A 20,184-nucleotide genomic window follows, 5' to 3' on the forward strand; every position below is an offset into this window, starting at 1 on the left:
TTCATTCTCTCTCCAAGGCTCCACGGTTCCTATGAGGCTCTGAAAGGCGGGAACACTACTGAGGCCATGGAGGACTTCACAGGAGGGGTGACTGAGTTTTTTGAGATCAAGGATGCTCCCAGAGACATGTACAAGATCATGAAGAAAGCCATCGAGAGAGGCTCCCTCATGGGCTGCTCCATTGATGTAAGTCTGGGGTGTGGGATGCAGGGCAGGGAGCTGCCAACTGTCAGGAAGCCTGTCGTGTGATGAATAGCAGCATAGGGCTTTCCTCTGGGACAGGGTGGATGTTTTTAGGAAGCAGGCACTGGCTCTCAACTTCGAAAATTTCTCAAGGAAGAAGTGTTCCTGGGGATTTTCACCAAAGAGATGGGATAAAGACATTCCAAGCCCTGGACTTTAGGTAGAAATAGGTCCAGAGGCCTGCATCAGCATGGGCCTCCTGTGGTCAGTGGGGTTCAGCCTCAGCATGGCCCAATTATGCTGGCCACATATCTGGTTCTGGACCAGAGCCCGCCATTCCCCAAGACAGCCTCCCAGTCCCTGAGCTTTGGTCTTGTCTCTCTTAGGACGTGGGCTTTGTGTTGTAATCTGAGAGACACTTGGCGAGCAGGCATGGCCTCGGTGTGGCAGAGTGGTGTGAACCGAGACTGGGGCCAAGGGGAAGAGATGGTAGGCTGGCCAGGCCTCCTGACTTTCAGGAGACACACCTGCCCTGGAGACTGCTTGGTGTGTAATAGTCTTGGCCCTTTCCATCACTGAGGAAGGGGCCCAAGCTGAATTCCCGAATTTCCTTCCTTTCCCCATACTCCAAATGGGTCCAAAAGCATGGGAAGATCAGTTAGCGTTAAACACCCATAGATGAACATTTTCTTTCTGTATCACTTTTCTCCATCTTGTCTCCATTCACGCTGTTTATCTCTCCTCTTTTCCTTGTCTGTCCCCTTCCTTCTCTCTATCTCCTTCCCTTTCCATCACCCTCCCTTGTTTGCTCTCGCTCCCTCTCCTGCACTGTCCTTGTCCCCATCGGGCATCAGGATGGCACAAACATGACCTATGGAACATCACCTTCTGGACTGAAAATGGGGGAGTTGATTGCGCGGATGGTGAGGAATATGGATAACTCGCAGCTCAGGGACTCAGACCTCGTCCCCGGAGGCTCAGATGACAGACCGACCCGGGTGTGTACACCTCCAGTTGTCAGGACTGACCACCCCTCTGACCTGCATGACCCGGGCCTCCTGGTGTTAGATTCCCCTCAGCAGCCAGTGCCTCCCACACTGACCTCTGTGTGGGCCTCCCAAGGGTCTGGGTTGGAATAACTTGCCCACTCCAAGGCTCCTGAAGAAGGTGGGAGAGACCGGATTTGGAGGGAATCTCTGTGGGAGTTCCTTCACACCCGTGGTCCTGGCAGTTTGTCTGATAACAAATTAACAAGCAGAAATACAAGAGAGACTTCACTTATTTTAAAATACTTCTCCTCTTCTAATTCATTCAATTGTTCCTTCAACACATATTTATTGAGCTCCTACTGAGTGCCAGACACTCTTCTAGTAAACATACAAAATAGTTTTTGTTCACTAGAATAGTCTCTTCCCTCATGGAGCTATATTCTAGTACTTTCGGAAGTAATGCACGTTCACTGAAGAATACTGCCTGAGCCATCCAGAAAAGCACAGAGGAAAAATTAACCTACATTCTCTCCCATCTAAAGGTAGTAACTCTAAGTATCTAGTATACATCCATCTAGGATTTTTCTTTGCATACAGTTCATCTAAATGTTTGTTTTTAAAATCTCATACTCTATGTACCTCTTTGCAGTTATGCTTTTCTCAGCTAGCTTTATGTTCTTAATATGCCAATATGAATTATATTGTTAATGTGTCTCCTAAAACATTTTTTGGTGGCTGCACAGTATGCTGACATACTGATAAGTTATAATTTATTAACCCAATACCCTATTATTGGAAAATTGTTTTCTCTTTCTTGTGTTGGCTATTATTTTTAAATGCTATCATGAAAACATCCTAAGAGATACATCTTTGTGTGTGTTGTGATGATCCTTTGGGACAGATTGCCAGGGGCTGATTTGCTAGGTGTGCATAAGTAATGCCAAAGGAGTTGTTTCAGGTGGTTTCCCAGGTCTAGACTTGAGGGATGTGTGGGTCTCCTGCCCCATCCCTTTCTATTCAGCATGATCTGGGTCATGTAAGGACTGAGATGTTGAAGAGGCTAAGATGCCAAAGAGCCCCGGCTCCACCCACATCCCTGAGCTTGAAAAGGCTCACGATCTGTACAGCCCAGCATGGCTGCCGGGAGCTCTTCTTAAAGCTGTCACATTACCAGGCAATGTGAAGCCACAGAAATACGGTCTAGGGCTCACTGGGCGTTGGAGATCCTACCCCTCTGCCGAGCATCTCCTGGGGCTGCCACTTGGGAATTTCTGCAAATGGAAAAGCTTCTCCTGCCCCTTAGGCTGAATCATGTCTGAGCAGGACTCACCTCGGGCCTCCTCCAGATTCCCCTCCCTGGGCACTGTGACTCTTGATTTCTCAAGTATCATGTTCTCAGTGGGTCTGGAGGACGTGAGGGGATATACAGAAAGGAGGTTAGACCTATGTTTCATCTAACCTCTTTTCTCACTTCTTTCCTCTTCCGAGAGGAGTCAGCTCTGGGTGGGCTCAGGGGAAAGGGGGAGCCTGAGTCCCAGGGCAGCCGCCATCTGTCCCTGTTCCTCCTCTGAAGACCCCAAGAGATCCAGAAAGGAGTGGGGATGTTCTCGCCTACCTCGACATCATCCCAGCCTCACATGGATCTCCAATGGTCAGAACAGACCTTTTCGGGGCCACCAGCTTGAGGGGAACCACTGGTCTCGGCTGTGTCTTCTTGCCTCTCTGAAAGGGCCAGCAGTGGTCCTTGCACGGCCGGGAGGCCCCCTTTCAGAGCGCGGAGGGGTCCTTGTCCTCGCAGAACCTGGAAAATTACCTCATGTGCACTTTGTCTCAGAGGAAACAGAACTTCTGCCGCCCAACCCCTGACAGGCTGTCTGGTTTTTGCTCCACAGACAATTGTTCCGGTTCAGTATGAAACAAGAATGGCTTGCGGGCTAGTCAAGGGCCATGCCTACTCTGTCACTGGGCTGGAGGAGGTGAGGCTGGTGGGGCGGGAGCCACTTGGGTCGCCTTCCGAAGTCAGGACTTAGCTTCCTGGGCCTCTTCACCTCTGCAGAGCCTGCCTCCTCTCGGGACAGGGGAGGGGGGTGTTCTGCTCAAGGTCTGGGTCCAGTGCCTGTGGCTGGAGGCCCCCCACCCCCACCCCCACCCCCCGGGACGGGTAGAGGTGGATCTTGCCACAAGGTGGCGCTCAGATCATCTTTGCTTTTAGTGCTAAAGTGGCAGTTTTCCCCACATTTCCAGGGAACAAATAGAAATCGCTTTGGTTTTATGGAATTGATTTCACGGGCTCTCGTGTTTCCTGTTCTCCGGGAGTTGAACAGTTACAATACTTTGCTCCTCTTGGCACGTCTGGCTGGAGACAGGAAACTTGTCAGGACCACTGTGCACAGCTGGGCAGGCTGGGCCCCATCCACAGGGATTGGCAGAGACTGGAGGAAGGGGCACCTTCTTCTAACCGGTCCACCTATGGGGGCCATTTGTCTGTAGTCCCTCAGCCGGCAGGGGTGTTTCGTTTTGTTTTGTTTTGTTTTCTAATTCAAACAGAGACACCTAGTGTGCTAGACTGGCCCCACAATTTACACCCTCTCTCCTCCCCTCAAGCTCATAATGGCTGGGAAAATCACTTCTTAGCAGACAGTCAAGCCCTGACCACGGCAGACTCAGTCTTAGGGTGCTGACATTCCCTCTGCCATTCCACAGAGAGCCTCTGATTAGTCTCCTTGACCAGGACCAGGCAGGACAGCCCCTGTACAGGATTCTCTCCCTATCCCCATCCTAGCCCTCAGGGCAAGACAGAAAACCCCCTTTCCAGGAAGGCCCAGACCAAGAGAGCTTTTTCTCTTTGTCCAAGGCCCTGTTCAAGGGAGAGAAGGTGAAGCTGGTGCGGCTGCGGAACCCCTGGGGCCAGGTGGAGTGGAACGGCTCCTGGAGTGATGGGTAGGTGGCGGGGGCCCGCAGAGCCTGGGGCCAGGCTGTGTTGGATACTGCACCATAAGAGTACTACAAATTACCCTCAAAACCCATGATCCGCAGAGGGGAAGAGGGGATGTGGGCTCCAGGGAAGGGCCCGCAGAGGAGCCAGGGGAGCTGAGTATCCACAGACCTCACTGATGGCCATTGGCTGAAAAGGAAAGATTCTAGAAAGCATGGGCTAGGTCCAGGTAGAAGCAAAGTTTGAAGGCAGGGGTCTGGACTAGAGGAGTGATTTCCCTTCTCTGTTTCCTTATCTGTAAAATGGGAGCAATGTTACCACTTACATGGTAAGCTGGAGAGTGCCTAGCTAGTGCTAAGATTTCCTCTCCTTCGCTGCGCCTGAAAGATCTTGCTGCTTATCACCAAGAGGAATGAACCGGGTGCAGCAAAAGTAACAAACACAGGCAAGTTGTATGATGGCTCGAAAACATTTACAAAGCTTTTAGAGTGCACGCAATCACTGGATCCCAATTGCCTCACTGAGTGGGGGGCAGCCCCTCGAGCTCTTTCATTCCCGAGAGGACATAGCCGGACTGTGTAGCTGCGCGTGCGCTCTTCAGCCCCTGGGCTTACCTCCACCCAGGGCACCAGCATTGCTGGTTCATTCAGCTCTACCTTCACTTAGTATCACTGAGCACCTGCTGGACAGCAGGCACAGGTCTGGGCACTGAGGATATTCCCTGAACAGGCAGCCTCCCCGGAGAGACTGGGATAATCTGTTGACTCTAGTCTTCCTACTGCCTCTTGCAGACATTTGCGGCATTCCTTCCCTCAGCAGTGAGACAAATTGTCACTTCCTCTGTGCCCAGACGTTACTACCTGGGGACTTAGAAATGAACAGGGAGGCACAGGCCCTGCCCCTGTGAACTTTAAGTTCCAGTGGGAAGGACAAAACGACCACTAATAATGAAGATAAAGGTCCCAAAGGGGGAGTCCCTCACCTAGTTTGAGTGGGATAGGAAGAGTAGAGAAAGTTTGCCAGAGAGAGCCACATAGGACTTAGGCTCTCTGCTCTGGGAAGGCCCTCGGGGCCCCGTCAGCGGCCCGCTAGCCCAGGTCACCCACAGGGACCCTCGCTGTGTTCTCCAGCCCCATAGTTTGGTGTCCAGCCTTAACCCACATCCTGCCAATGCCTCCACGCTGGGACTGCTGACAAGTGGGGCCCATCTCTGGGTCACTCAAGGAGACCACCCTCCCTGCTCTGGGTCCCTCCTTCTGCTCTCCGGAACCTCCATTTCCCCTTGAGCATTCCCTGACCCCAAGCCCTTCCTCAATCCCTTACCTTGCCAAGGACAACCCAGTTTAGCTTTATTCTCCTCAGCATGACTGAAACACACATGTGCTTCATTTCCTCCCTCCTGAGGAGAGTATGGAAAACCAGCCAGCCTTTAGAAACACGCAGCCAGGCTATTTCCTGAGGTGGCAGGAGAAAGGAAATGTTTACATGCTTGGTCTTCTTCTCAGAACTCAAACAGTTATTTATTGGAGGGCAGGCACTGGTCTAAAACTTTTGCATGCGTTATTTCATTCATTGTTCATCGCAGCCCTCTAAGTAGATGATAATACTCATTCCCCTTTTGCAGTTGGGAAAGCAGACGCTGAGAGGTTAAGCGACATGCTCAAGGTTACGCAGCTAGTACTGGTATTATTAAATGGAATCCTGAGGGGCGCCCAGGTAGCTCAGTCTGTTAAGTGTCCGACTCTTGATCTCAGCTCTGGTCTTAATCTCAGAGTTGTGAGTTTAAGCCCCATGTTGGGCTCCCTGCTGGCCATGAAGCCTACTTAAAAAAAAAAAAAAAAAACTACAACTAATGGAATCCAGTTTGTCTATTTCCAGAGGTCAACTCTTAACCTTTAAAGTGTGAGGGGGGATAAAAACAAACGAACAAACAAACAAAAAACAAAAAACTGAGCCAGAGAGGGATCAAGCCCTTACAAACCCATTTAAGGTCTTACTCCTGCGGATGGTGAGAAGCCATTATTGGGTTTTACACGGAGGGGATCAGATCAGATTTCCATTTTGATGCTTCATGCCTGCTGCAATTTGGAGGTGGGCTAGTCTTTCAACATATTTCTCTTGATACCTCCTGCACCAACCTACATCAGGTCTCCCCTTCTTCTTCCTTCCCTAATTCCTCCATTTTCCCTCCAGTTGGAAGGACTGGAGCTTTGTGGACAAAGCTGAGAAGGCTCGTCTGCAGCACCAGGTCACTGAGGATGGAGAGTTCTGGTGAGTCCAAGACCCAGGAGGACCCCGAAGGGTGAGGGATGAGGCGGGGAGCTGAAATCTCAAACCTCAATCCCCGGAAAGAGGCCATCAGACCCCGGCCCTCAGGAGATCTGGGCCCTGCTCTCCTCCTCCAGTCCAAGGCCCAGCAAGGATGGGGTTCTGAGAGGAGCCGACCAGGTCACGGTGGTGACTGAGCCTGGGACCAGGCCAGCATGATGTGGCTCCTGCCTCACCTGTGCCCCTCTGTGGCACACGCAGCTCCAGCTACTTGCCCCCTGGCCTTTGCAGAGCTGTCTTCTGAGCCAAGGCAGCCCTACTTTGCTCACCCAATGCCATGCTCACCCTTCACTCAGATCATTTCTACTCAGCCCTCAAGTCTCAGCTTAAAGGGAACTTTCTTCAGGATCCCCTGTTTTGCCCAGGCCTGGGATTAATTAGTGAGACTCATCATCCTCGAAATTGCTTGCTTAGTTGTCTGTCTCTCTTTCTGCTGAGCCCAGCACAGTGCCTGGGTCCAGTGCAGAGGGACACGGTTCCATTGGAGAACTAAATGCTGCCAAGCTCTGCCATCAAGGACACAGAAGTTTGAGTCATTACCGGACGAGATGCTAGTTTGGGGTGCAGACATGAGAACAGATAGTGTGCACCCTAACGAGGAGAGACAGGGTCCTCTCTGGGGCCGTGCCCGAGTTTGTCTGAACTGTCTGATCGCGCTGCGCTCGTCCCAGCCTCCCCCATGGGTCTCTCTCTTCCAACCCCTCAGGATGTCGTATGACGATTTCATCTACCATTTCACGAAGCTGGAGATCTGCAACCTCACAGCCGATGCCCTGGAGTCCGACAAGCTGCAGACGTGGACGGTGTCCGTGAATGAGGGCCGCTGGGTGAGGGGCTGCTCTGCCGGAGGCTGCCGCAACTTCCCAGGTGGGAGAGGCTCGGGATGGCGGAAGGGCCGCGCAGAACCAGTTCCAGGGGGAGCTGAGTCTGTACTAAGTTCCCGGGGGTATCTCGTCTTACGAAACCCTCCCCATTTTACCGAGAAGGAGACGGCCAGGCTGAGGAGCGTGCAGTAGGGAGCTGGTAACAACTTTTAAGCAGGACACCGTGTCAGAACGATGCTGCATTCCTAATGCTGAGGATGGGACTGAACCCAGAGTTAGCGGCGACGGCAAGGGTGCAAGCCAGAGATGATGAGAGCCGGAGCAAGTCCCTGGCAGTGGAGATGGAGGGAAGGGGGCAGATTCAGGGGACAGAATATTGGGTGAAGTCCCTGAAGAGTGACTTCAAGTTTCCCAGTTTGGGGGGGCCTGAGGGGATGGGGTCAGTGTCGCAACATAAGACACACAGGAGAAAAAACTCAGCGTGTTGTTGGCTTTTCGGTGGAGTTGGTCGTGGGCTTGTAGGGAGGGGAGTTGAGCTGGGGACATGGGAAGTTTGAGGCCCCTGTAGAATATCCAGGTGAAGATGTGTCACAGAGAATCGGATGCACAGATTAGAGGTCCTCAGTTGTATGATTAGAACTCAACATATATTTGTGGAAGAGAGGATGGAAAGAAGAGAAGAAGGAAGGAGGGAAGACAGAAGGGACAGAGGTAGGGAAGGAGGGAGGGAGGGAGTCAAATGCAGATGGGGGCTGGGATCTGCATCGAAATTATGCAGGGACAGTTAAAAAGTGGATAAGACGGTGTAGGGTCGCAGAACAGTGGGGTGGGAGGGAGGCCTAAGCCCACATCCCAGGGACCAACAGCATTTCAAGGGCAGGCGAGGAAAGGGAAGCCATCAGCAGAGACTGAGAATCACAGTTCAGAGAGGGAGGAGGAGCCAAACAGCCAAGCAGTGGGGCTCCATCTGTAGAAAGGTCAAGGCTACCCACTGCTCCCCCCACATCATTTGACAAATGCCGGAATCACTCCTTCTGTATTTATTGAGCACCTAGAGGCAGGAGATAAGCAGGTCCCCTCTGTCTTATTCCTCTTCCTGCCCGTTCTCTGAGAGGCAGATCCGAACGTACATTTCCTTCCTGGGGGGCACAGACACTTTCTGGACCAACCCACAGTACCGTCTGAAGCTCCTGGAGGAGGACGATGACCCCGACGACTCTGAGGTGATCTGCAGCTTCCTGGTGGCCCTGATGCAGAAGAACCGGCGGAAGGACCGGAAGCTGGGGGCCAACCTCTTCACCATTGGCTTTGCCATCTACGAGGTGTGCAGCTCCTGACCAGCTTCAGCCCCAGACACACATACATTGCTCAGAGGGGAGGGTTTCGGGGGCTTCCCCAGTACTCAGTGACCCCCAGAACTCCTGGTATCAGGCCCACTTGTGTCAGAAGCTCTTAGATATTTGTCACAGGAGGAAAAAAACTCGGGATGGGAGAGGCGGAGTGGGGCTGGGGCTGGCTGGATAGGTGGTGGGAAATCAGGCTTCTGCATTCACTCCATGCTTGCTGGCATTCCCTTCCTGCGTGCTCTTCATCCCGATTCAGATGTGAAATCCACAGAATCTGAGCATCTTCTTTTTTCTGTTTCTCCCCAAGGTTCCCAAAGAGGTATAGAAGTGGCAGTGGCCAACAATTGTGTGCAGCATTGCCCGGGGGTCCTGTGTCCATCAGTGGCACGTCGGGAAGCTTCCTGGTGGGGTTTGACGGCAGGACTATGATAGGGGAGGGTCTTGCCTGTGTCACGAACCCCAGAGAGGGTGCCTCAGGGTGACCTCCCGACTGTCACCGTCATGATGTGCCCTTTCTCCCTTCCCACCACAGACAGTCACACACATGCTCTCACACATTCATATTCATGTCTCACACGCATGTGCACACAATTGCTCATACTCATACACATTTGCACTCACAATTACACACACACACAGTCACAGAGACACATTCTGAGGGTGACTGCCCTCTTTGGGATGGAGGAATCGCCTCCCTCAGACCCCAGCCAAGGCCCCTCCTGCCTCCTTGGGGTCCTTCCCCAGCCTGGAGGTGATTTGGAGCTGACCAGCAGCAGTTCCGGTAAGTGGGGGAATGATAGACTTGGCCTTCACTTCTGAATCACAACAGAAAAGGAGGAGGAAATGGGGTAGGGAGCTCCAGGGATATTGAGCTATTTGAGGCCTTGGGAGTCGGAGGTAGGTAGGTCATGACTGTGAACTGGGTGACCAGGGAGTCGGGAAGAGACCCCCAGGGGGCTGTGAGCAGGACTGGGTGTCCTTCGCAAGGAGCTCAGTCCCTTGGCTCTTCTCTCCATCAGATGCACGGGAACAAACAGCACCTGCAGAAGGACTTCTTCCTGTACAATGCCTCCAAGGCCAGGAGCAAAACCTACATCAACATGCGAGAGGTGTCCGAGCGCTTCCGCCTGCCTCCCAGCGAGTACGTCATTGTGCCCTCCACCTATGAGCCCCACCAGGAGGGAGAATTCATCCTCCGGGTCTTCTCCGAAAAGAGGAACCTCTCTGAGTGAGTCAGCCCCCCGTTCCCCACCTGTCCCTAAAAGCCCATGCAGCCCATTCCAGAGATTGGAGGCATGAGGTAGCTGGGCCAGTCCCCTCTAGAAGTCCTGGATAGGCTGACCAGGCTGCCCCTCTTCCCCTGCTCCCGAGCCACTGGCCCCACCTCCTCCATTCAGTCAGTCTGTCATCCCACAGATACTTCTTGAGCATCTGCTATGTTCCAGGCACTCTTCTTCTAGGCACTGAGGATAGGCAGTGAATCAAACAAAGAAATCCCTGCCCTCATGGAGTTTAACATTCTAACAGGAGACAAGGCATGGGGATAAACACACACATATATATGTTAGAGGAAGATAAGTGATAAGAAGAAAGAGAGAGAGTAGGGAACAGGGAGAGGAGGCATTGGGGGTGATGGAATTTTTAGGTAAGGTGGCCAGGGAAGTCAGCATGGCCATATCCTGCATTTTTGGTCACTGCAGATGAGCTCATAAGCCCAACTCCTCTGAACTCTGCCCTTGAAAGAAACACAAGGTCCCTGGGTAGGTGGCTGGGCCTGAATTTGAGGAGCTCTGGGCAAAGCCAACAAGAACCCATGTGTGTGCCCTTGGCTGCTGGGGCTGGTGCCGACATGAGGCTGGTTCCTGCGGTGGGAGAATTAGGTCCTGGGGTTCCTTTGAGGTCAGTCCCGATCTGGCTCTGAGAAGCTGCGTGACCTGAGCAAATCCTCTCTGTGCTTCCTGCTTGCTCCTGGTGACACTGAGACCCTCCCCCCAACCATTTGTGTTTCTCACAGGGAAGTTGAAAATACAATCTCCGTGGATCGGCCAGTGGTGAGTGGTTTGGTTCTAATGTGTGAAAAGGTCCCGAAGGTCACCTTCCCTAACCCAGGCAGGGAGAGAAGGGTGGGGGGAGGGGAGAGAGGGTACTGGCAGAGGAAGATGGGAGTCGGGGGGCATGCAGAGCAATTCTTTCACATTCTTGCAATTTTTCTTTGCCATGACTAGAGTAACAGGCCTCATGGCGCTGGGGTCACATAGCCCAGGAGCTAGGACATGCAGAAGGGAGTCCTAGAGGGGAGAAGCGGTTTGAACTGCTAGAGGGAGGGGTCAAGGCCATAGGAAGGGACACCAAGGGCAGCAACTAGCTTGCATTATGAGGGCCAATCTCAGATACATAATATACACACTGGCTTTGGAGTCAGTGTCAAAACCTGGGTCCTCCACCTACCACCTGGGTGATTTGGACAAGTTACATAACCCCTCAGTTTTCCTCCTCTGTCAAATAGGGATAATAGGAGGTGCCTTGCAAGGCTTTTGTGATGTTGGAATCTGTGAGATCATGTATGTGAAGTGTCTGGCACAGCATGGGCTCCCACATGGTGGTTATTAGTCATGGGCTTTATATCTTACAAGGTACTTCTCCCGTGCATTACCTCACCTGATTCTTGCAAGGTTTCTGAGATGCAATAAGATTATTATCCCTGGCATTAAAGTAAGGGAGGAGAGGCTCAGTGGGGTTAAATGGCTCCCTTGAGTTCCCAGAGCTCACAGGTGGCAGGGCTGGAACTGACATCCAGATTCCTGGAGCCCAGGCTCAGGCTCTTTCCTTGGTCGCCATGCCGAGACCTGTTCCCAGGGATGTGAATCCCAGAGTTACAAGCACAGAGTTGGCGTTATGTGGTGTCTCCTTGTATTAAGGAGTCTTGTGCCTGCCTTGGGCCTTGGGGCCCTGGTTTGTAAACCAGTCCCTTGTGCTGTGTGACTTTGGCCAATAAGAGGACAGCAAATGCCCCACCGAACTGTCTTCTGGGTAGTCATACTCACGGTTCTAATCCTGACCCTGTCCAAGTGCCTTCTGAATTATCACGGGACACTGGTTTTAGTATTAAGTGCATTTGGTTCTGCTCTTATCTTTTATTTTATATATTTTTAAATATTTTATGTATTTATTTGAGAGAGAGAGAGAGAGCACGCAAGGGGTGGGGCAGAGGGAGAGGGAGAGGGACAAGCAGACTCCCCTGAATGTGGAACCCAATGCAGGGTTTGACCCCAACATCACGACCTGAGCCAAAGTCAGACGCTTAACCCACTGAGCCACCCAGGCGCCCCTCTTCTTATCTTTTAAACATTAGTCATCAGGGTAGTGTATTTATCAGGCATTTCAAACTCAGGAGAGTATGGGAACTGGCATGCCACCTGAACAGGGCAGGCAGGTGTGGGGGTTTGGATGTCCCTGGACACACGCATATGGCCTGCAGCTCTCAACTGACTCTTAAGCTTCAGTGTTGGAGGGACAACTGGAGTGATGGTGACTGTGGCATCTGGAGGGCGCAGACAGCAGCTACTCTCAGCTCCCCATTTTTGCCACAGCGGGTCGCAGGCACATGCAGCCTGCCAGACCTTCTAGTTTTATTTTTTAAAGCCCAAAACCTAGATTTCCATATTAAGTCTCTCCCTATGTTAAATATTTGCAAAAACAACAACAGAAAAAAACAAAAAAGAAAACAAAACCCAAAACTCTGTAAATCAAACAAAATTCATTTTTAGGCCAATTTGGGTGAGCCACTTCTTTTGGTGTTTTAGTAACTAACTTCCATTAAAAATACAAAACACTGGCACCTGGGTGGCTTAGTCATTAAGCGTCTGCCTTCGGCTCAGGTCATGATCCCAGGGTCCTGGGATCGAGCCCCGCATCCGGCTCCCTGCTCCGCGGGAAGCCTGCTTCTCCCTCTCCCACCACCCCCTGCTTGTGTTCCCTCTCTCGCTATCTCTCTCTCTGTCAAATAAATAAATTAAAAAAAAATACAAAACATTAGCCAGAAGATCCCTTTCCTGGGCGGTGTCCAGAATAGGAGTGGACTATAAACCAGAGCTGCCGCCAGGGCAGCCGCCAGTCTCTGAGCCCGGAAAATTCTCACCTCCCTTCACCCTCCAGGCCTCTTTTGGTTCTGTGTAGCCCAGATTCCTGGACCCCGGAACCTCACCCGAAGCTGAGGACCAGGTCACAGGGAAGCCAAAAGCCACTGGGTTTTCTGGAAACTTGACTTTCACTTATTCTGCATTTATTGTTTCCTTTCCTTATGCAGAAAAAGAAAAAAATCAAGGTGGGTGTAACAGGGTGAGTGGGCAGACAGCAGAGGGTGTTTGTGCATGTGTGTGTGTGACAGCATGTGTACCAGACTTGCCTCCTCCCTCACTGCCCCCCCCCCCCGCCCTCCTGGGCCCAGCTGCTGGGTGTGGACCAATGTTACACTGGCCAAGGGAAGGCTGCATGCCAGGCACTCTTCCAGGTGCTTTGCATGGATATACTCAATCCTCACAACGACCCTGTGAGACTGGTACTGTTAGTATCCCCACTTCCAGAGGACAACAAGGTACAGATGAACTGACTTGTCTAAGGCCACAGAGCCAGTAAGTGGCAGAGCCCGCACTGGGAGCCGGGCAGTCTGCCCAGAGTCTGCTCGGCACCCCCATGCCCACCTCTCCAATGAGGGAGGGAGGGGATGGCCAACCAGTGAAAACAGACCTCTTGCAAAAACCAGAAGGAGCACCCCTTCTTTCTCAGAAGTGGGTTTGGCTCTGCTAAGCAAGGCTTGATTCTTGGGGGGAATGGCAGCTGGTTGTTTCTCAGGGTACAGTGAGATAGGTGTGTGAGGGTTTCCAAGGAGACGGTCTCAAGATGCCAGCCACCTGCTCTGTAGACAGGACTGCTCCTTCTCCCTCCTTTCTTTTCCCTGCCTGCTCCCCACTCCTCCTTTTTCCTTGGCCTGCTGGGGTTAGAGCAGAAGAGGATGCCCAGAGAGGCTAAGTCATTGCCAGGGCTCTTATTCCAGGAGAAGCTCTTGCTCCAAATCCCCTTCTAGACAAGTGACCTCTCGTTCCAAACGCAGGCTCCGCTAAGCCATGGGACCCAACAGACTTGGCATGCTGTGTCCAGCTAGCAGTGGGGAAGAGGGAAGAGATCTTCACCCTCACAGCCCCAGAGGAGCTCATCAACCTGACTGGTTTAATGGGGAATGAGAGCTACCTGGGCAGCTTCCCCTCTTGGGGTCTTGGTAGGTTGTGGTGATCTATGGATTCACCAGGGCCTCTAAGATCTCCTCCTACGTGTCCTGGTTATAACCACTCGGCTGTAAGGACACTGTTGCTAAAGGCGACCATGTGTGCTTAAAGCATCTCAGGGGCCTCCGAGCAAAGCTTTCATCTGGGACCAGGGGCACTGTTCCCTTTGTGTGATTTTAGAATTCAAGACTACAGTTGTTGAGCAATTCCAACTCCCTCCTACATCCTTGTTCCATTTACCCCATAACCTTCCCATGGTCTCCAGGGCCTACCCATGATGGCTAACCCTTTCCAAATTTTGGGTTGACCACTCAGAGTGCCATCCGGAAATGACTGACCTTTGAGCATCCTCAAGCCCATGAGGTAGTAGCCATAGGCCATCAGACAAGGTTTGGTGTTAGTGTTTATGGTGGTTCCTGGAAAGATCCAACATAGAGGTCCTCTGAGTACTGAAGCTGGTGTAGATCAGAGCTGACATTGATCAAGCACCTACCACATATGAGACACTGTGCTAGGGGTAAAACATACACTGCTTTCTGTTACAACAGTATCTATAAGGTAGGTGCTATTATCATTCCCTTTCTATAAATAGTTTACAGATATTCAGAGAAGTGAAGAAACTTGCCCAAGGACACACAACTAATGAATGGGGAAACTGGAAGCCATATCTATCTGCTCTAAACCATGTTTCTTGCCCTCACCAATCTGGTTCAGGCTCCTTACACTCCAAGACCTGTCTTATCCAGACCCACACTTAGGCCCGGAGACGTATGCCTTAGCAGGGGTGACCCATGGACACACCACGTCCAGAGGCACACATTTCCCCTCCAACTGTGATCCACACTGGCTCTAGGACCCCTACAAGAATCAGTTGCTTGAGCAAGACCCTTTGCTTGAAAGGCAGGGCAAGCCAGGGCCTTTGGGGCCTGCTGGGAACCAAAGTTCTGGAAGCTTGTTTCCACAGGTCTGCCCATGGTGCTGTTCTAGATGAATAGCATGGGAAAGCAGACGGAGATTCAGAAACTGGTCAGATTGCTTTTCTGCATTGAGAGACTGATTGCCCCATTGCTTTCTGCACGGCAGCCACAGCCCTGACGCCCTAGCCTTCTTCTAGTTTTCCCTGTGCGGCGTATGGCTCCAGCTAGGATCCACGTAGCATGGCAACTGCTCTCTACTCTTTTTGTGTCCTCTTCACTTGCATGAGCATGTCTTGAGTGAAATATTTTGCAGTACAATTTTATACTCGGTATCTCATGCGCACCCCCACCCAAGAGCCCTATGGGAAAGGTCAAGCAGGTTTTGTCATCCACATTAATGGATGAGTAACCTGAGGCCAGAGAGGATATTGCTTGTATGTGAGGGCAGCGCTGGACTTCCAGCTCAGTGTTCTGACCTCTCCCCCACCGACCGTGCCACTAATCTGAGACTTTTTTTCAGTCTGTCCTCTGCAGAGTCGTAGAGGTTCCTTGGCAGTGCCTCCCAGCTACCATGGGTGACATGGGTGTGCTGAGGGAAAAAAGCTCTACCCTCTTCATTGAGCAGAGAAGCTTGTTCTTAATGACTTCATATACACTGGGCTTCTGGAGAAATTTAATTTGAACAGTATTTCCATTTGAAAAAAAAAAAAGCCTTCATGATATTTGAAAATCATTGCACTAAATCACACTGCTTCTAACATTCTTAGCATTTTCACGTGTACTGACGGCCTTGTTTAACCCTCAGAGCTCCACCATCAGGAGATAAGGAACTGAGATAGTTTCTATAGTTTACAGATATTCAGAGAAGTGAAGAAACTTGCCCAAGCACACACAACTAATGAGTGGGGAAACTGGAAGTCATATCTACCTGCTCTCAACCCATGTTTTTACTTGAAACATGCTTGAAAGGCAGGGCAATGGAGGCCCATCAAGACTTAGCATCTTTCCCCAAATCACAGACAGCTTGCTAGTGGCAGGGATGGAGCTGGGACTGAGGTTCAAGAGCTCCCAACTCTGCTCTTCTCTTCATTGGACAAAGCTGCTCCAGGAAGGAGGCTGCATCCACATGCCCGCTCAGCCTGTAATCCCTGCTTCCTTCCTGCCCCTTCCCCACTTCCCTCTTCTCTCCAGCCCATCATCTTCGTTTCGGACAGAGCAAACAGCAACAAGGAACTGGGTGTGGACCAGGAATCAGAGGAGGGCAAAGACAAAACGAGCCCTGATAAGCAAGAGAAATCCCCACAGGTTTTTGAGCATGTGGCATGAATGGGGTGGCCAGCGTACCGTGGGGTCCTCTGGATTGTAGGGGCTGTAGGGTGGGGTGTCCCTATAGCATCTGGAGGTTTGGATGTATCCCACTGACCTTTTCTCTCATCAAGTTCTCCTAAAATTTGGGGTGCTGCTTGGGTGAATGTCTTGGGGGTTGGCAGCCATTCCACACCAGTCCTGGGCTTGGGAAGGACAGGCTGAGCCTGCCCGCTGGAGCCCCCAGCCCGGACAGTGAAGGAAAGGGGAGGCAAAGTCTGAGACGCAACAGCTTGAGAGAGCCCAAGACAGAGCAACCCCTGTTTCCTGGTATCTTCGAGCTCTTGACAGTGAGAGGATAGAGGATAGTAGCAGAAAAGGGGGTGGACCTCAGAAATGGAGGCCCGCAGAGCCCAGGGAAGGGTATTCTATTGAAGTGGGGAGAAGGGGGCATAGAAAGCTTAGTGGAGCTGAGGCTAAGGGACCAAAGCCCACAGACAAAGCCAGGGCCACGTCCTCTATGCTGCAGTGTCCATGCAGCGGAGTGGGGGGTCCTCTGAGGACTTAGCCTTGAAGACACAGGTGGACACAGGTGGCTGGAGGTGTCAGAATGCTCTGGTCCCCTCTGTCCTTCTCATCTGGTTGAGAAGGTCAAGTTGAAAACAGTGGGGGGAAGGCTCTAGCTGGTGGGGGTGGGGAGAGAGGGCCAAGGGGGCTGTCCACATGTCTGCATGGCTGACGTAAGCTCTCTGGCTAGGATGTCTGGAATGAACGGTCACTGGGGCCTAGAGGATTCTCACTCCAGCTCACTAGGCTCAACTAAGAAAGAAAAGCCTTTGTCCTGTACCCAGCTCCTGCTGCCACCTAGGCCTGTTTAGGCACTCTGGCTCATTCGGCCCTGAAAGAACTTTCCTCCTGCATCTGCCCATCTCCCTGATTACCTGTGAACCAGTTTTCCTTTGTGCTTCCACAGCCACGGCCTGGCAACACTGACCAAGAGAGTGAGGAGCAGTTGCAATTCCGGAACATTTTTAGGCAGATAGCAGGCGATGTGAGTACTGCCGACCCTGACTCCTCTCCTGCTCAAATGACTGGTTATTTCATTATTGTTCAGTAGGGGTCATTAGGCTTTTGGTGGAAGCAGGGGCTATGTATGTGTAGCACAGAAAAAACCCACCAGTCAGGTCCTAGACCATCATCCGCTTGGGTGGCTCAGAGGCCTTTTTGCCCTGAGCTGCCCACTGCAGTCTGGACGCGGAGGGCGCCGTGTCTTCCTTGGAAAAGCCCCGGCTTCCCAGGACGGCACGGCAGTGAGGGAGACTTGACAAGCACGGGGACTTGTTTTGCAAACCCTGTGCTCCATCAGGAGCTGCCCTCTAGAACTGTTCTTCTCTACTCCCTTCCTCCTCAGGACATGGAGGTCTGTGCAGATGAGCTCAAGAATATCCTTAACACGGTTGTGAACAAACGTGAGTGGCTCACAGTGTATGTGGAGGATGGGCAGGCAGGAGCGGGTGTCCAGGTACCTGAAAGAAGCTCCTCACTCTTTTCCCTACCGCCCAGATAAGGACCTGAAGACACAAGGGTTCACGCTGGAGTCCTGCCGTAGCATGATTGCCCTCATGGATGTATCCTTCCTGCCGCTCTTCCCCACTATGCTTCTCTGTCATCAGCCCCTGTGCAGCCCACGGGGGCCAAGGCAACAAGGGGTGCCCAGTCAGAAAGAGAGGCCCAAATTTGTGCCTAAGGGAGGACTTGAGGTCCTGAGCTACTGGTCTGAAGGGGGCTGTTGGAGGAGGCACAGTTGGGCAGGACATTGGGCTATAACCAGCTCCTAACCTCTGCCCTCACCTTAGGCCTAGGATTCTGCCTAGGGCCTGGTCCAAGCCAACATGGTCCTGAGGAGACAGGCTCCCTGGGTTTTAGAGCAGACACGAACTCTGACTGCAGAGGCGTGGAAGGGAGGGTTAAATACCAGGACAGGGCGGTGGGAGGCTACCTGGGGCAGAGCCTTCCTGTGAGGTGACCTTCCCTGTAGTCGCTAGAACCCCCTCCTCCCAGTCCAGGGGGATCTCGCTATGCGTGTCCTGTAGCCCTGACCTCCTTCCTCCAGACAGACGGCTCTGGGAGACTGAACTTGCAAGAGTTCCACCACCTCTGGAAGAAGATTAAAGCCTGGCAGGTGAGAAGAGAAGGAAGCATGGGAGTGAAGGAGGGGGGCTAATTCAGGGGTTTACTGTGTGACCTCTGTCTGCAAATTTTCTGTTGCCAGAGAATTTTCAAACACTATGACACAGACCAGTCTGGTACCATCAACAGCTATGAGATGCGAAATGCAGTCAATGACGCAGGTGCTGGGGAAGACAGTGGGGGCGGGGACGTGGACAGGGCTGGTGGAATCAGTGGGTTGGGGGGACAGAGGAGGGACACGGGGTGGCTGAGAGGCAGGGAATAGGACAGAATGCAGGCAAGGACTCAGCCTACTTCCTCCTTCCCCACGCCGCCCTCCACAGGTTTTCACCTCAACAGCCAGCTCTACGACATCATTACCATGCGCTATGCAGACAAACACATGAACATCGACTTCGACAGCTTCATCTGCTGCTTCGTCAGGCTGGAGGGCATGTTCAGTAAGTGGGGGGCCGCCCTTCCGCACCCTGGGGCCGGACGGCAGCAGCGGTAGAAAATCTTGGCCTGACCATCTTCCAGTCTACTCTCTCCAAGCTGAACAAAGGCAAAGGCCCACTTTAAGCTCAGAATGGGCTGGTAAAGGGAGGGTGATTGTGCATACTCTGCCTGGCACATTTTTGTGCTGAAGGACAGCACTTAGCACATGGTCTTCTGAAGAGAAGTTACAGTAGTGGAGGGGAAGTGAGCCCGTAACTGCCTGTGTTCTTCCCCACAGGAGCTTTTAATGCATTTGACAAGGATGGAGACGGTATCATCAAACTCAACGTTCTAGAGGTAAAGCCTAATAGAAGCAGTATATTCACCCTGTACCTTAAAATTCCAGGTAGAGGAGCCAGTGAGGGCGACTGGAGGCACTGTGTGCTCCTCACTTCCAAATGCTGGGGGAGGGATGGCCTAGGAAAGGAATAGAAAGGCAAGCTCATAGGGAATGAGTACTGGGGGAAGACTCCAAAGGGTACTCAGATCCTAAAAGGCTTTTCTGCTGGAAAACATACCTTCCTAGTAGAGACTGGGGAAGCAGGCCCTAAACCACTGCTTCTTAGAAAATCTTCCCAGGGTCTGGCATGCTGGGGCTGTCCTTCTCCCCCCACCCTATCAGACCCTTAGGTTGGGCTCTCTTTTCTTGGTTGCATTCTGATCTTGGGACTTCCTCTTTCAGTGGCTGCAGCTCACCATGTATGCCTGAACCAAGCTGGCCTCATCCAAGGCCATACAGATCACTCAGGATTTCCATTTCATCCAATATAGCTAGAGCCACTTACCTCAAAGGACACTGTAGCTGCGCCCTGCCCGGCCCCCCAGCAAGCCTCCAGGCACCTCATCGGTCTTGTTCCTCCTCTGCTTCACTCCCCACTCGGCCTCAGGGCATCTGTCGATCTGTCACGCCCACATTGACCCTTCAGTTAAGAAATGAGAGAGAATAATTTTGTCCTTTTGCCACATGGAGCCAAGTGTCTGTCTGCCTCAGCAAGTTGTAGCCCAGCTGAGACATTTGCTCAGGATCTGAGTGGCCTCAGCTCTGAAGTAAATGCTCTCCTTAGCTTGCCCTAGGCTGTTCACAGAAGCATTTGCCAATGGCACTCAGCACTTCCTGTGCTAGTGTCCTCCATCGCCTTCGTGTCACCCATGGGACGGTAACCAAACTAGCACTTGGTTCTGTCTCATTGTTTCAGGATGGGCCTGCTCCGGGATAAACTAGCTCAGTGGAAGAGGGCTGGATACTTTGGGCTGTCTGACTCATAAGTTTGGCTGCATTCTGAAAAAGAGTTGATCTAAATAAAGGCATGTGTATGGCTGGTTCAGTTGTGTTTTGTCTTCTCACATTTAGAATATCAGCCAGAGCAGGGCTGAGTAGCTTCCAATGTTACACTCAACTGTCATGCAG

The 20,184-nt window shown here is 52.0% G+C and overlaps 1 protein-coding gene across 1 annotated transcript in view; it reads left to right on the forward strand.

Annotated features, from left to right (window-relative positions):
- Nucleotides 1–19,768, forward strand: part of CAPN3 (calpain 3) — a 49,164-nt gene extending 29,396 nt beyond the window's left edge. Inside the window, exons 5-24 of the mRNA XM_034994541.1 lie at nt 18–186; nt 1,038–1,181; nt 3,065–3,148; nt 4,027–4,112; nt 6,301–6,378; nt 7,142–7,302; nt 8,412–8,581; nt 8,913–8,924; nt 9,625–9,833; nt 10,620–10,656; nt 12,912–12,929; nt 15,996–16,109; nt 17,083–17,160; nt 17,521–17,578; nt 17,673–17,737; nt 18,223–18,291; nt 18,382–18,460; nt 18,623–18,739; nt 19,015–19,073; nt 19,459–19,768. Coding sequence (XP_034850432.1) covers nt 18–186; nt 1,038–1,181; nt 3,065–3,148; nt 4,027–4,112; nt 6,301–6,378; nt 7,142–7,302; nt 8,412–8,581; nt 8,913–8,924; nt 9,625–9,833; nt 10,620–10,656; nt 12,912–12,929; nt 15,996–16,109; nt 17,083–17,160; nt 17,521–17,578; nt 17,673–17,737; nt 18,223–18,291; nt 18,382–18,460; nt 18,623–18,739; nt 19,015–19,073; nt 19,459–19,485 — 1,834 coding nt within the window. The 3' untranslated portion in view covers nt 19,486–19,768. The remainder of the gene's footprint in view (nt 1–17; nt 187–1,037; nt 1,182–3,064; nt 3,149–4,026; nt 4,113–6,300; nt 6,379–7,141; nt 7,303–8,411; nt 8,582–8,912; nt 8,925–9,624; nt 9,834–10,619; nt 10,657–12,911; nt 12,930–15,995; nt 16,110–17,082; nt 17,161–17,520; nt 17,579–17,672; nt 17,738–18,222; nt 18,292–18,381; nt 18,461–18,622; nt 18,740–19,014; nt 19,074–19,458) is intronic.
- The last annotated feature ends 416 nt before the right edge of the window (nt 19,769–20,184 follow it).

Source organism: Mirounga leonina, unplaced genomic scaffold, assembly GCF_011800145.1.
Source record: "Mirounga leonina isolate KUSES-001 unplaced genomic scaffold, KU_Mleo_1.0 Mir_91, whole genome shotgun sequence".
NCBI lineage: Eukaryota > Metazoa > Chordata > Mammalia > Carnivora > Phocidae > Mirounga > Mirounga leonina.